The sequence below is a fragment of the Nycticebus coucang genome, chromosome 9, assembly GCF_027406575.1.
Source record: "Nycticebus coucang isolate mNycCou1 chromosome 9, mNycCou1.pri, whole genome shotgun sequence".
Lineage (NCBI taxonomy): Eukaryota > Metazoa > Chordata > Mammalia > Primates > Lorisidae > Nycticebus > Nycticebus coucang.
In genome coordinates, this window is record NC_069788.1 from 49549130 (window position 1) to 49564991 (window position 15862).

Here is a 15862-nt window from a genome sequence, read left to right on the forward strand (position 1 = left end):
AACTATGGCCCATGGGCCACATGCAGCCCGCTGAGGACATTTATCCAGCCCACCAGGTGTTTTTGCCGCCACTGCCTGTCCTGCTTAGTAGCCAACTTGTCCCGGGCCCACAGTGCGCATGTGTGGAATGTGAGCTGAACTCTCCGACTCCCCTGCATTTATATTCTGCTTGCTATTCAGTTGTGTATGATATTGTATGTTGTGTGCTGTGTAAGCCCTGGTTTACACTGTTGCAATCTCTGAGCAGTGCGAGTTCAGCCATATGCTTGTATGGCTAAACTCTCATTACATTCAGAAGAAAAAAGGCATACATGACTTCTTTTTTTCCTGCAGTGGAATCTGATCGCATGGGTGAGAAGACCCATGCGATCAGATTCCTGTGCAAGTTCACAGATCGCAGTGCAGCTCGCATAGGGTAGTGTGAACTGGAGAGGTGGTGGAGGAACCGGCTCTATAATCGTGCCAGTTCCCACACCGCACCAGCGTGAGCCTGAGGTAAAAGTGGATTTCCACCAATATGGGCACTGGTAAGGCTGAAATGATGTGGACTGGCAAAGCTGCATTGATGGACACTGATCAGACTACATCAATGGGCAGTGCAGTCTATATTTCTCTGTGTGGGCAAAGTTATTGGTGGTATATTGTTTTTGTAGCACTGTATATATATATTGGTATTTTACTAATAGTAATTTGGAATCCCTAGGAAACAATGATATCAAGAAAGGGAAAAACTGAGTTGGAGTGTAGAATATTCAAACAACAGTGGACTTATGATTACTTTTTCATGCAGTACAAGGAAAGAGCTGTGTGTTTGATATGCCAGAATATAGCATCTGTGTTCAAAGAATACAATTTCTATGGACACTATCAAACTCAACATAAAGATAAATATGATTGTTTGGTTGGAGAAGTGAGAAAAGATAAAGTATTAAAACTGAAAAATACATTGACAACTCAGCAAAATACTTTTGTGAAGCAGAAGCAGCTAAATATTTCATCTTCATCACAGAAGAGCTTGCTGCACTGCAAAGCATCAAAGGAACAACTACAGGACAGGATATCTATGAAAAGGTTTGCCAAACTGTGAATGGTTTGGAGTTGGACTGGGCTAAATTAGCCAGTGTGACAACTGATGGTGCTCCTAGCATGGTGGGGTCTAAGAAAGGAGTAATTGCTCGCATTAACAAAGAGATGGACCAACATAACCATTCTCATTTAATAGCCACACACTGCCTCAACCACCAACAAGCACTGTGTAGTAAATCACTGAAGTGGGACCCTGTTATGAAAATTGTGGTATCTTCTGATAACTTCATTAGAGGTAATACGCTAAACCACAGACAATTTCAGGAATTTCAGTCTGAGCTAAATGTTGCCTATGAAGATGTTCTGTACCACACAGAAGTCCATTGGCTGAGTTGAGGGAGAGTTTTGAAACATTTCTATGACTTACTTCCACAGATTACAGCTTTTCTGCTTTCAAAAAACAAAGAAGTACCAGAGCTCAATGATGCAGAATGGAAATGGCACCTTGCCTTTCTGACAGATGTAACAGAGCTACTCAACAGTTTCAATGTGCAACTTCAAGGAAAGGAAAAGCTCATCTGTGATATGCAATCACATGTGAAAGCATTTGAAGTAAAATTAGGCCTCCTCATCAAACAAGTGAAGGAGGAAAATTTCTGCCATCTCCCCACAACTCAAAATCTGTTAGTGGAAAATCCATTGGTTGCATTCCCAAACAAAACATGTGTGGATTCACTGGAAAAGTTGCAAAAGGAGTTCCAATTTAGATTTAAAGAGCTTCATCTCCATGAACAGGACATACAGCTTTTCCGTAAACCATTTTCTATTGACATTGAAAATGTGGATACAATTTACCAAATGGAACTGGCTGAACTGCAGAATTGTGACCCTCTGAAAGATGCATTCAAGTCAAGCAGCCTTCCTAATTTCTATTCATCTCTCCCCTCTGAGACATACCCTAATCTCAGGAACCACACACTCAAAATGGCAACCATCTTTGGCAGCAGTTATGTCTGTGAACAGACTTTTTCCAGAATGAAACATCTGAAATCTCCAACTAGATCTAGACTAACTGATGCACACTTGCATCACTTGTTACGACTAGCAGTGACAAATATGGAACGGGACATTGACCATCTCATTAGCCAAAAGCAGTTCCCACTGAAATACTGGTAAGTTTGTTCATTTAACTTTACTTGTTCTTCATTTTAAATATTGTATTTGTTCCCATTTTGTTTTTTTACTTCAAAATAAGATATGTGCAGTGTGCATAGGAATTTGTTCATAGTTTTTTTTTTTTTTTTAAACTATAGTCCGGCCCTCCAATGGTCTGAGGGACAGTGAACCGGCCCCCTGTTTAAAAAGTTTGAGGACCCCTAAACTAGAGCATGCCAAAAAATCTGTTTGCCTGTACTTCCAAATCTACCTTCTTTGGTAACTGGAGCTGCTTTGCCTTTATAATAAGGTAAAATCAGGATTTGAGCCACACGGTGTCCAGCAGATAAGTAAAGATCCATAGTGGCTGAAGCCATTATTAAAATTTCACTCTTATAATTCTCATTAATAATTCCAGGGTGAATATTAAGTCCTTTCATAGTAAGGCTGCTTCTTCCTAAAATAAGTCCTATAGTTCCGGGGGGAATCGGGCTGTATACTCCTGTAGACAATCTTTTAGGAGCTTTTTCACAGCTAAGATTAACATCAATTAGAAGTGGAAGGTCTAAAGCTGTGCTTTCTTGCGTAGCATGAAACAGATTCTGTACTTGAATTTTAGTTTTTTTATTTCTGGTTCTAATTTTGATTTATTTGAGCATGGGCTTTGCCATTGCTGATAGGGAACTGCTGGTTCAAGATTTTTGTTTGGGGGCTTCGAGCTAAGCCTTGCATTGGAGTTTTCCTGATTGTCATTAATATTAGCAGAAGCTTGTTCTTTAAGAGGAGGAAGAATGTTACTGTCCTTGTTTTTAACGGAGCAGCATTCATTCGTTCAATGCCTCCCTTTATAACAGCATCTACAAAGCCCAGGCAGTTTATTTTCGTTTTTGCCTTTACGACATTCTTTTCTAAAATGACCAATTTTTCCACAATTAAAACATTTTGCTTTTTTATTATTAGTCTGCAAGGCAGAAGCTAAGGCTGTGGCATGGATATTAGTTTTATATGTGCTTGAGCCAACCTCACTGCAGGCCGAATATATTGATTAATTGTTAAATTATCTTCATTTTTCAGACCTGCCATGGCATGCTTACAATCTGTGTTCACGTTTTCAAAGGTTAATTGTAAAAGTAACATTTTGCGAGCCTCTGGTCCAGGAATGGAGTGTTCAATAGTCATCTGTAAACGGGCAATGAATTCAGAGAAAGGCTCATTATTTCCTTGAAATATTTTGGTAAAGTACTGTGGAATTTTTCCTTTTTTATCGAGGTGCTGCCAGGCTTTAAGACAAACATCTTTTATTTGTAAAAGTAAAGTATTGGTATAATGGGTTTGACATTCAAGGCTTTCATAGTCACCTGAATCTATTAATTGATCAAAGGAAAAGGAAAGAGGTACTTCAACCTGGTTTCGATTAGTTTGTTTTTTAGTCTCTTCAGTTCACCACGATCTGAACTGAATATATTGCCCTGGACTTAAAGTAATGCAGGCTAAATTGCTCTAATCTTCTGGAGTTAACAAATTGTCTTTATAATAAGCTTCTAGTATGCCCATTACACATGAAGAATTAGGACCGTATGCAAAAACAGCATTTTTCAAAACTTTTAAAAATTTTATGGCAATATCGACCTGGGAGATGTGGACAGTGCCATTTACTGGATTTTTTTCTTAATTATACCTTGTTTTAGTAAAAATGATTGTGCCTTTAAGAGCAATTATTAATAAATTAGCTTGGAAAACGTTAGATTTTACTTCTTTATATACCTTAATATAATGATCTAATGTAACACTATTTTGAAGTTGAATGCTGGTAAAAGCTTTTTTTATTAGAAACTGTTCCTACTCTGGTATTTGGAAAAAGAAGAGGAACCTGTTACTAAACTGAAACAGTCAAAGGAATCGTCAGAGCAAAAGGGAGGGGAGGGAGCTGCAGCGGGGCAGGAACAGCCAGGGTGGTGGTGGCAGCGGTGGTGCACAAGACAAAAGGGTTGGAAAACAATTATCAATAACTTTACAATAATGAGTTAAAAGTTTTTTAAACTTGGATATTTTGTTTTCTTTTACTGTATTTCCCTGAAAATAAAACACCCTTTGAAAATAAGACCTACTTACAGGTTTCCTTCTGGGTGAAATATAAGGCATTCCCCCCAAAATAAGGCCCCCCCCAGGCTCTGTCTCTGAATGAAAATTAATTTACCATAAGCTGGTTGCTAGGGCCGCCCTGACTGGTGTCTAGCAACCAGTGATGTTACGGGAATCCTGACGTCACTGCTGTGTGGAGGCGGAGCGGAGGTCGGAGTGAGCGGTGATTGCAGGGTGGGGCAGAGGAGACTTTCACAGATGCGTGTAGAAGAACAGGAGGATCAGAGCTGACGGGACTCAGCGAAGGTGGTGAGTGCTGGTCTTTCTCTGGTGACACTGCCTGATGCTCTCGGCCGCCCTCATGATGACTGAAGGTAGGATTCACAGTTTGGTTTGTGTTGACAACTACCGTACTACCGTACTGTATACAGGTAATAAATTTCCTTTATTTTCATTTAACAATAAATGTGTACCATATATCCTTCTTCATGGCAAAATAAGACATCCCCTGAAAATAAGACCTAGTGCATCTTTGGGAGCAAAAATTAATATAAGACACTGTCTTATTTTCAGGGAAACAGGGTACTTTAGTTAATCTGCCTGCCACATTGGTGGGTCTGTTTTTTTCACTATTAAAATCTATGAGATCCTTATCAAAAGTATTAACAACCTCTTCTTTTTGCCCTATTGAGCAGTTAGGCTCAGGAATTTTTACAGGCTTATTATACACTGGTTGTTTAGGAGGCGCCTTTTCCTCTTTCAGTTCAGGTGAAGGAGGTATTTCCTCTGTGTCTGAACCTGATTGAAAAGGATCTAATGCTACCATTACTAACTGATAAGTTCTTTTTTAATGTCACCTTTTTTCTGTGTTTGAGTGACTAGTGACAAGTGAGTCACTATCAAAATCAATTAGATCTTTATTTGAGGTGTTAACAGGCTCTTTTTTCTGTGCCATTGAGTATACAGGATTAGGGGTTTTTAAGTGATAAGTTCCCTAAATGTCCTGACTTATAAACTCACCCACATGTCTCAACACTCTTTATCTGAGTCACTGGAAATCTTTTTTTGCAGAGAGAACTGGACTGTCCGAATCAGGGGCTCTCACAGGCTCCTCATAAATGGGCTGCTCAGGAGGTTCTTCCCCAGCCCTCTCCTCCACCTCTGGAGGCAGTAGTGGGGGGCTGTTCTTCCGCTTCTGAGCTAGATGTCTCAGAGCATGACTGAAATGGCTCTAATGCTACCATAATCAGCTGAAAAGCTCCCCATACGTCTTTGCTAATAAATTCTCCTCTCTGGTGAGTGTGCCTGAGTGTCCTTCCTACCCTCTTTCATGTTTTTATATTTAATTGATTTTTTTTTTCAGGTGAAAACCAATAGCAATGCTTAGCTACCACCTGAAACAACTCTCTTAAATTCTTAGTTTTTACAGTGATGCTTGTACAATTATAGTTTTAAGTAAGGCAACATACTGGTCTTCTAAGGATTTAGAGTTTCTCATATTCCTGTTTTCCTTTACACTTGTCAAATATCTCGCGTACGTACAGTGTGACTAGAACCATTTGGTTTCAAAGTGTACACCAAACGAACTGGGGAGTGTCCATGAAGAAGCCAGCTGTGCTGTCCCCAGGGAACTGACCCTGCTTGCTGCGCACTATCTCCTGCAATAGAAGCATGTATCACATATAAATTCAGAATAGTAACTGCATGTGCTGATACTCTCAACAGCCCACTGCTCCATCAAAATGCCCAAACCCAGAGAAACCCTACAAGACAGTCATGTCCCCTCTGTTCCACCCCCTCCTGAGTCAGGCCTGATTGGGTCTCATCTTTACAAGCTGTGAGAGACACATCAGAGCCTTTAGTAGAACAAAAACAGGACCTGGTCAGAGCCCACAGGAGATAGAACTAGAAGGAGGAAGCATGGGGTAGGGGAGCTCCTCCAGGAGCTCCTGTTTATATTATCTCACATTTCTCAAAGTTCACCCCTTCTCATACTTACTTGAAGCCTGAGGGTAGCTCCTTCCTTTTTCACCTGTGGGAAGAAAATATTCTGTAAGAGGCCAGGGAGGAGGCAGGGCCGTGAGGTCCTAGAGGAACCCCCAAGTCTTGGACCCCAAAGAAGTTTCTGTAGACTCAGGGCAGGATCAGGATATATGAGGAAATGAGTGACTGGACCAATTGCCCTCCTAGAGGTCTGTCCTGAACAAGGTCCTTCCCCTCTGACCTGTGACTGCTGGGGATGAGGTCCCCATCACCACAGTCATCAGAATTCACCTCTGCCCTTCACTGTCACATGTGTTTTACAAAAGACTAAGTGTTGGCACATAGGACCCCAGGTGTGTGTGTGTGTGGAAGGTATTTCCTAGTAACAGTGCAGGGCACACTTCTGCCTGGGCTTAAAACCCCTATTGGGGCAAAAAAACCCATATCTCTCCCCTCACCCCTTCCTTACCTAAGCTCTTCTTCATTATCATAGTGGCGACCATAGCTCCAGGAAGCACAGCACCAAGGGAAATAAGGACAACAATGATGACCAGCCAGTGGATGCTGGGCCGGAAAGGCCACTCTGGGAAAGGACAGGAAGGTGAGTGATCCGACCCTAGGCCTTAACCCTTACTTTCTGAAGGACTCCAAAAGGGTCCCTCCTTTCCCCAAGAAGACACATAACACCCTCTCCATCCCCCTCCTTACCCCATCTCAGGGTGAGGGGCTCCTGCAGCCCCTCATGCTGCACATGGCAAGTATATCTCTGCTCTTCTCCAGAAGGCACCACCACAGCTGCCCACTTCTGGAAGGTTCCATCCCCTGAAGGCCTTGTCTCTATCAGCTCTGTGTCCCGGGTCTGGTCCTCCCCATCCCGCTGCCAGGTCACTGTGATCTCCGCAGGGTAGAAGCCCAGGGCCCAGCACCTCAGGGTGACCTCATGGTCAGAGACTGGGTGGTGGGTGATGTATGTTTTTGGAGGGTCTGAGAAGGATCAGAAAATTAAGAAACATTTGCATTCTTCATGGGACACTCCACCCATACTCCTGATCATCCTAAAAGGAACAGGACAATTAGGGTGGGAGAGGGGAACATAAAACTTAGCCACCAGTGGGACTGTGCGCTCCCACCTAACAGGTACAATGCAAAGATATATGGCACAGCTCCTGGGTGAAGGGCACAACTACAACTTGGACTTTACCTAACAAACACAAATAATGAAATCCAATTGTTTGTACCCTCCTACTAAACTGGAAAACAAAACAAAACAAAACCCAAACCCCCAAACCCTCCTAACTACAAGCTTGAACTCAGGCATCTGGGACAATCCCCTATTCACTAGAAAGTTCTAGAACTGTGATGATATAGCCTAGTGTAGAAGGCACCAGGTCTCTCTAGGGACAAGGAGGACTCGTGGTCCTGACCTGGGTGGAGTCCGAGTTCACCTAGAAAAGCAGGAGTGAGACTTCCAGAGATGCTGGGAGTAGGGCAGAGAAAAGGCCTGAAAGTCCCCCAGGGTTCCTAAAGCTGCTGCTAAAGAACCACTGATGAGTTATTTCAAGGATGGTCTTTTTCTCCCTGTGCATCCTCAGGGAGACTGGATTCCTTAATTGCCTCTCAGAGAAGGGCAGGCCCATTGGGTGAGGCGCTTTCTGGTACAGAATCAGGAAACCGAGGTGGCCTTCCTCTCTCGATTCCAGGGAGGAGCGATATCGGGGCCTCTGTCCTATTTTCTTTCCTCCACTTCTGGAGAGCTGCTGGTTGCTGGCACAGCCCCTGGTCAAAGGAGATGGGCCCCACGCCCCTCGTACCCGCGCGCTGCAGCGTGTCATTCCCGCTGTCCAGGTATCTGCGGAGCCACTCCACGCACTCTTCCTCCAGGTAGGCCCTCTGAAACTCCGCCTCACCCGCCACTTCTGATTTGTGCTTTGAGATCTGAGCTACTGGGTTCGCCGCGGTCCAGGAGCGCAGGTCCTCGTTCAGGGACAGATAATCCGCACCGTCGTAGGCTAACTGCTCGTACCCGCGGAGGAAGCGCCCGTCCGGTCCCAAGTCGCAGCTGTGCATCCACTGCAGAGTGTGGGACTCTGGCCCCGCCCCGCCCCGCCCCGCAGTCAGCCGCGCCCACTCAGACCCCCTCCCCTCCTCCAACTTAAACCGAAAGAGAAATAGGAGCTAACTAGCCCGAGCTGTTCTCGGGTTGAAGTTCCAGTAAGTCACGTGGTCTCGGGATGAGCTCCGATCCATAGACTTGGGAGACCCTGACCCGTCCGTGGGGGACGGAGAGGGATCCTAACCTGCGCCCGGGGCCGCTCACCGTCCTCACTCTGGTTGTAGTAGCTGCGCAGGGTTCTCAGGTTCACTCGGAAAGCCTGTGCGTGGCCCTTGGCGCGCCGCGTCTCCTGCTCCCAATACTCCGGCCCCTCCCGCTCCACCCACGGCGCCCGCGGCTCCATCCTCGGATTCTCCGCGTCGCTGTCGAACCGCACGAACTGCGTGTAGTCCACGTAGCCGACGGCGATGAACCGGGGCTCCCCGCGGCTGGGCCGGGACACGGCGGTGTGGAAATACCGCAGGGAGTGGGAGCCTGGGGGCGGGAGGGGCTGAGACTCCGCCCGACCCTCCTCCCGGCGCGGCTCCCGGCTGGGAGGGTCCCTCACTGCCACCTGCCGTTTCCCTCCCGACGCCGCACTCACCTGCCCAGGTCTCGGTCAGGACCAGGAACCCGGAGAGAAGCAGGAGGAGGGTTCGGGGCGCTGTGACCTTCATCCTCGGGGTCTGGGGAGACGTTGAGTCTGGGTTTGTCTGTGGGGACTTTACAACCAGGGACTGCGGGGATGGGAATTGACTTCTCCGGAAACCCACACTGGGTGTGAGAACTGGAGCTGGAGGGAGGAACTGACGCGGTGTTAGAGAAATGAAACTCCGGAGACAAATATGCTGCCTCTCCACCCTAGACATACCCTGGACCCTGAGACTGACAGCCTTGCCCAGGAACCTGGAACTTTGTCTCACCCCTCTCCTTCTGCACTGTGCGCTCTTCATCACATTGTCTCTCAGTCCGGGCTCAGTGCCTGTGTAATTCCCCAGTTCTTAAACTTTGAGGGTTCAGGATCTCTATACACTAGGTTTTTTTTTTTTGTTGTTTGTTTGTTTGTTTTTGAAATATTTTAAATAAAAGCGTTATTTTATATACAACTGTGAATACTGAATTTTTTACTCTTTTGGCACCATAGATCATTTTTTTTTTTTGTAAAAAAAATTGTATTGCTGGTTTGAGTGGAGGGGGTAAAAGTACAATCATGCTGGCAGTCAGATCTATGACAGGAAGGGAGCACAACCACCCAAGGCTCAACACACAGGGCAAAATAGCCCAGCAAAACCCATTTCTTTTCTCAAAAGTCTCCTCGCGCAAACACGACTGCGGGCTGGTGAATGAAAACAAACTTTTTGCCATTAATTCACAACTATTGCTAACAATATGTACCAAAGGACACTGTTGTATCCAACAGAGAAATAAAAGGACGTTTTTTTCCCTCTAAAGAAGCTGGTTGTTCTCTGAGGGCGAATGACTATTTCAGCTCATTGGAAACATGGCTGTGTCTTTGCTCAGTTCTTTAAAATGCAGGAGGCAAATGGCCTGTGCACTTTTCAAAGGAGTGAGGAAAGCCTGTGTCTGCCATTGTGTGGGTCAGACTATCTCAAATAGTAAGTAAGGTGTAGACCTGGACCCATCAGGTACCTCCAGCCGAACCTGTGAAGATGTAGAAAAGAAAAAACCCCTCCCTCCTATGAACTCCCCAGCTCCTCCTCTTGTGGGGACAGGCCACACACAGGCTGGGAAGGCAATGAGACTGAATAAGCTGCCCTCTGAAGGCACATGTGCTCCGGCTTTCTACAGGAGGCTTGGCTTATGCAGTTTTGTGGGGGAGGACCATTGATCTATTCTGAATATAAATGACTGTGCGGAAATCCAGAGTATTTTCTGCCAAAAGTTGAAGTGTTCATCCCCAATACGTGATATTCTGTACAAGATCCAAATGATTCTAAGAAAGCTTTAGATTGTTAGAACAGTGAAAAGAAGATCAGGATACAGATACAATAAAACCTGCATATGATCTTTGCAAAACCAAATATGTATACTCCCGGGTCATGGATACCAAATTAACTCTCTGATATTCCTTTACTCTGACACCATAGGATTTTGTTGCTGCTGTTGTTGTTGTTAATAAGACCACTGGAGGTTCAAACTCGGCACCCCTACTGTGTGGGGCCAGCACAATAATTTATTTTTTCTTATTATAATAAAATCATAACTGTGTACATTAATACAGTCATGGGGCACCATACACTGGTTTTATAGACTGTTTGACACATTTTCATCACACTGGCTAACATAGGCTTCCTGGCATTTTCTTAGTTATTGTGTTAAGACATTTATATTCTACATTTGCTCAGTTTCACGTGTACCCTTGTAAGATGCACCACAGGTGTAATCCCACCAATCACCCTCCCTCTGCCCATCCTCCCACCACTCTCCCCTCTCTCCCTGTTCCCCATATTCTTAGGTTATAAGTGGGTTATAGCTTTCATGTGAAAGTCATAAATTAGTTTCATAATGGGGCTGAGTACATTGGACACTTTTTCTTCCATTCTTGAGATACTTTACTAAGAAGAATATGTTCCAGCTCCATCCATGTAAACATGAAAGAGGTAAAGTCTCCATCTTTCTTTAAGGCTGCATAATATTCCATGGTGTACATATACCACAATTTATTAATCCATTCGTGGATTGATGGGCACTTGGGCTTTTTCTATGACTTAGCAATTATGAATTGGGCTGCAATAAACATTCTGGTACAAATATCTTTGTTATAATGTGATTTTCGGTCTTCTGGGTATATACCTAGTAGAGGAATTATAGGATTGAATGGCAGATCTATTTTTAGATCTCTGAGTGTTCTCCAAACATCTTTCCGAAAGGAATGTATTAATTCACATTCCCACCAGCAGTGTAGAAGTGTTCCCTTTTCTCCACATACACGCCAACATCTCTGGTCTTGGGATTTTGTGATATGGGCTAATCTTACTGGAGTTAGATGATGTCTCAAAGTTTGATTTGCATTTCTCTGATGATTAAAGATGATGAGCATTTTCTCATATGTCTGTAGGCCGTGCACCTGTCTTCTTTAAAGAAGTTTCTCTTCAAGTCCCTTGCCCAGCCTGAGATAGGATCACTTGTTCTTTTCTTGCTTATACGTTTGAGTTCTCTGTGGATTCTGGTTATTAAACCTTTGTTGGAGACATAACCTGAGGATATCTTCTCCCATTCTGAGGGCTGTTTGCTTGCTTTACTTACTGTGTTCTTGGCTGTGCAGAAGCTTTTTAGTTTGATCAGGTCCCAGTAGTGTATTTTTTTTATTTTAGGGGAAGTTTTATTTATTTATTTTTTTGTAAATCATAGCTGTGTACATTAATGCAATCATGGGGTACAATGTGCTGGTTTTATATACAGTTTGAAATATTTTCTTTTTTTTTTCCCCCATTACATTTTTTTTTTTTTATTGTTGGGGATTCATTGAGGGTACAATAAGCCAGGTTACACTGATTGCAATTGTTAGGTAAAGTCCCTCTTGCAATCATGTCTTGCCCCCATAAAGTGTGACACACACCAAGGTCCCACCCCCCTCCCTCCCCAGTAGTGTATTTTTGAAGCTGCTTCAATTGCCTGGAGGGTCCTCCTCATAAAATATTCGCCCAGACTGATTTCTTCAAGGGTTTTCCCTGCACTACAGGGTGCCGAGCCTACACCTGACTATTTTTTTGTTGTAGTTGTTGTTGTTTGGCAGGCCTGAGCCGGGTTCGAACCTGCCAGCCTCAGTGTATGTGGCCGGTGCCCTAACCGCTGAGCTACAGCGCTGAGCCACCATTTAAAATCTTAATCTTCAAAATCTGCTTTGTCCAGATCTTTAACTTTACATGTCTTCAGTACATCCTGGTATGCCACATTATTATTAAACTTTGATGAATATGTTTCTTATTAACAATGTGGCACTGACTAATACTAGCACCCCCTTTAATAACCTGGTCAGGTTGTGAACAAAGGGTATTACAGGATCACAACAGTCATTGTCATGATCTCCAGAGGCTCTGAAATTATAGATTCCCTTCAATGTCCATTTAGTTACTGTAGACTTCGTTTTTGTAACCCAGGTTGTAGCGGGGGAGGATAAGCAGATCCATCAAGCTCTATCTTGAGAACTGGTGCTTTTTCTTCACAAATTAGCCCCGACTGCCAGGGTTTCTTTTTTTTTTTTTTTTTTTTTGGTGTGGTTTTTGGCCGGGGCTAGGTTTGAACCTGCCACCTCCGGCATATGGGACCGGCACCCTACTCCTTGAACCACAGGCGCCGCCCAACCAGGGTTTCTTAGGTCTGTACCATAAGTCTTCCTGTCTCCTCCATTAGAATACATGTGTGTGAAGGCATCCTAGACTTGCAGGGCCCAAACACCTTCATCATGGACTTGGTATGTTGCTATACATTGCTGTAGGGCAAGGAACCTAAGGCCAATTATCCCATTGGAACTGCTGGAAAGACTGCATGCCATTTCTGTTCCACAGCAACTTTCACATTACCCATGTGCCTTTAAACTTTATTGGTTTTGCACACGGATTCCATACCCTTAACACCTTCAAAGTGAGCCCCGATACAATGATTGTTCTCAGTTTCTTCATGACCAGGTTATAAATGGAATCTTTGCTCACACTTAAAGAAGTTGTGACAGTGTTATTTGAGGCAGTCAATGCTATTAGACTATTCACACCCTAATGGAATCTTGGTCTGTCTAACCCAGCTGATGCTACCAGTTCTTTAATTTTGGCATATGCAAAGGCCTTTACATAATTCTTTTTTTGTTTTTTTTGGCCAGGGCTGGGTTTCAACTCGCCACCGCCGGCATATGGGACCGGTGCCCCACTCCTTGAGCCACAGGTGCCGCCCTTACATAATTCTTATATGACATTAATGTTGACACTCAAAATCTCTTATGTGCATTCCATACTTTTACTGTTGTGTCAGAAGAAGCAGATTTTCTTTTTTTTCTGAGACGGAGTCTCATTATGTCGCCCTCGGTAGAGTGCTGTGGCATCATAGCTCACAGCAACCTCAAACTCTTGGGCTTAAGTGATTCTCTTGCTTCAGCCTCCCAAGTAGCTGGTACTACAGATGCCCGCCACAATGCCCGGCTATTTTTTAGTTGTAGTTGACATTGTTGTTTGACAGGCCCAGGCTGGGTTCCAACCTGCCAGCTCCAGTGTATGTGGCTAGAACCCAGCCCCTGAGCCATAGGCGCCCAGCTGAAGAAGCAGATGTTAATGTTTTCCCATTATAGCAGAGTATATAGTGTCATTTACCTGATCAGTATGGTGTTCCATTGATGCTGTTTGGATCTTGCTTCTGCTGACTGACACTCCACATTTCTATAATGGAGTCTTAACAAGCTGTGAAAAATCTATTCAGTGTTAGATTCAGCTGCGAGGCATTGACTCCATTTTGAATATCCTTTTCCACTTCATCTTGAACAACATAGGAAACCTGCATTTTCCTCCACCTTGTGGTGTTCAACCAAAGATAAGCTGCATCTCACATGTTGATCTCTTTTTCTTTTCTTTTTTTTTGAAACAGAGTCTCACTCTATTGCCCAGCCTAGAGTACATGGTGTCATTATAGCTCAGTGTAACCTCAAACTCCTGGGCGCAAATCATCTTCCTGCCTCAGCCTCCGAGCAGCTGGGACTATATGCACCCACCACAATGCCCAGCTAAATTTTTTAAAATTATTTTTTTGTAGATAACTAGAGTGTACAGACATTAACCAAAACATGATTTATTACCTCAAGGTTGTAAGTGCTCAAAAATACCCATTACCAGTGCAAACTAATCCTTGTGTTTATTGTGTTGGATTCTGGTGTTATTGTTTGATTTAACCTGGTAAACACTAGGAGACAAATAAGTCTTCATTTATCCCAAGATAAACCATTTACTGAATATGACATCCTTCAGGTACCCTGTAGGCCCTGTACACACACCTTAGAATTCCTTACTTGTTGCTTCTCCTTCCCCCATGTCCTAATAATTTTTTTCCTTCCCCCTCAGATTCTTTTTTTCTGATTGTGAAAATATATATGAAATGTTTATAATTGAGGAGTGAGGAAGGGTACTCCATGTATGATCCAAAGATGAAAAACCATAAGGAAAAATGATGGTAATTTTAACTACTTACAAATTTAAAAACTTCTTTTTGGTAACTACAACATAAAAATATACACACCCTTTCTCATAATCAACCTAAAAGACATATAAAAAAAATTCATAGACAATAGTGATATGTCCACGCCCCTCTGCCAAAGGCCACCGGGAACATACCTGTGGGTGAAGACGTCTGGTTTATCACTTATTGCCAAGTGCGAGAATGTTCACTGTGAACCTTGTGATGTCTCAGCAAGAGAGTGTTAGAAAGAACGTATTCCCTGATTTGGCCTTTGGTTGGGTGATTCTAGGGATGGTGTAAGGAAGTAAGCTTCACTCTAGCTTGGTACTTGTCAGGAAGCGGAGGCAATTCTGTAATTGGGTGTCTCAATAAATCTTATCACGAGAGAGGGTGGACTAGAGAAGGTTAAAGTTGTAATTAGTAGAGAAGCATCAGCCGTTCATATCAGCAGGAAGAGTGCTTAGATAAATCTATGAAGTGTTCTTGCTTTATGTCACGTTAGCATCATCTCAGAATGACCTTGTCTGATGTTGATGTTTTGTCCAACAGGAGAATAACAGGGTTTAGCAAAGAATATCAGGCTAGCTTCACATAGCACTGAGGCCTAGTGTCAGATCAGTTCTTAGATATCTGATATTTTTATTTAGAATATTAAATTCAATATTTTAAAATACTTACATCCCATTTGGAAAATGATTAATGAATATTAGAACGCAACTTAGAAAATGAAAATATCAAACAAATGTTTATGTCAGGAATAAATAAATGTGAACAAAATTAAAATGTGGACTATGAAATGTGATTAATTTTTGTTTTTTCCTGAGACAGAGCCTCAAGCTGTCACCCTGGGTAGAGTGTGGTGGCATTACAGCTCACAGCAACCTCCAACTCCTGGGCTCAAGCGATTCTCCTGCCTCAGCCTCCCAAGTAGCTGGGACTACAGGCGCCCACCACAATGCACAGCTATTTTTTGGTTGCAGCCGTCATTGTTGTTTGGCGGGCCGGGCTGGATTCGAACCTGCCAGCTCTGGTGTATGTGTCTGGGGCCTTAGCCGCTTGAGCTACAGGTGCCGAGCCATAGAGAATCAGTTTAATCTTTAGAGCAAATCCATGATGAACCCAATATGCATCCTTTGTACAGACAGGGAAAGAAAGACTCAGAGAGGGTAAAGAGATAGTGGAGCCTGGATGGAACCCAGGGGATTTTCTCTCAGAGGCCATGTTGACTTATGTGTTATTGACAACTGCCCGTAAAGTAGGAGAGTGTGACCCTGTATCCCATTGAAGTGAACTGTCCAATGTCCCAGAACATTCTATAGCAGGTGGCCACTAGGCTCAGAGCTCAGG

General features: G+C 43.7%; 1 protein-coding gene and 1 pseudogene across 3 annotated transcripts; both read right to left on the bottom strand.

Annotated features, from left to right (window-relative positions):
- Positions 1 to 2313: 2313 nt before the first annotated feature.
- LOC128594272 (HLA class I histocompatibility antigen, alpha chain G-like) lies at positions 2314 to 9380 on the bottom strand. 3 transcript variants are annotated; one of them, XM_053602945.1, is made up of 8 exons: positions 8943 to 9379; positions 8564 to 8833; positions 8058 to 8333; positions 6955 to 7230; positions 6716 to 6829; positions 6263 to 6295; positions 5806 to 5921; positions 2347 to 4631 (listed from the first exon to the last, which is right to left on the bottom strand). In XM_053602945.1, exons 1-8 carry the CDS (start codon positions 9289 to 9291, stop codon positions 4623 to 4625), a joined length of 1443 nt encoding a protein of 480 aa, XP_053458920.1. In that variant the 5' UTR covers positions 9292 to 9379; the 3' UTR covers positions 2347 to 4622. The 3 variants fall into 3 exon arrangements, with proteins under 3 accessions (XP_053458921.1, XP_053458920.1, XP_053458922.1); XM_053602946.1 differs by lacking the exon at positions 8058 to 8333 and having other exon boundaries at positions 2314 to 4631; positions 8943 to 9380; XM_053602947.1 differs by lacking the exons at positions 2347 to 4631; positions 5806 to 5921; positions 6263 to 6295 and adding an exon at positions 5986 to 6168 and having other exon boundaries at positions 6705 to 6829; positions 8943 to 9380.
- A 2804-nt stretch (positions 9381 to 12184) lies between these two features.
- On the bottom strand, positions 12185 to 13846 carry LOC128594275 (WD repeat-containing protein 48-like; annotated as a pseudogene).
- Positions 13847 to 15862: the final 2016 nt, after the last annotated feature.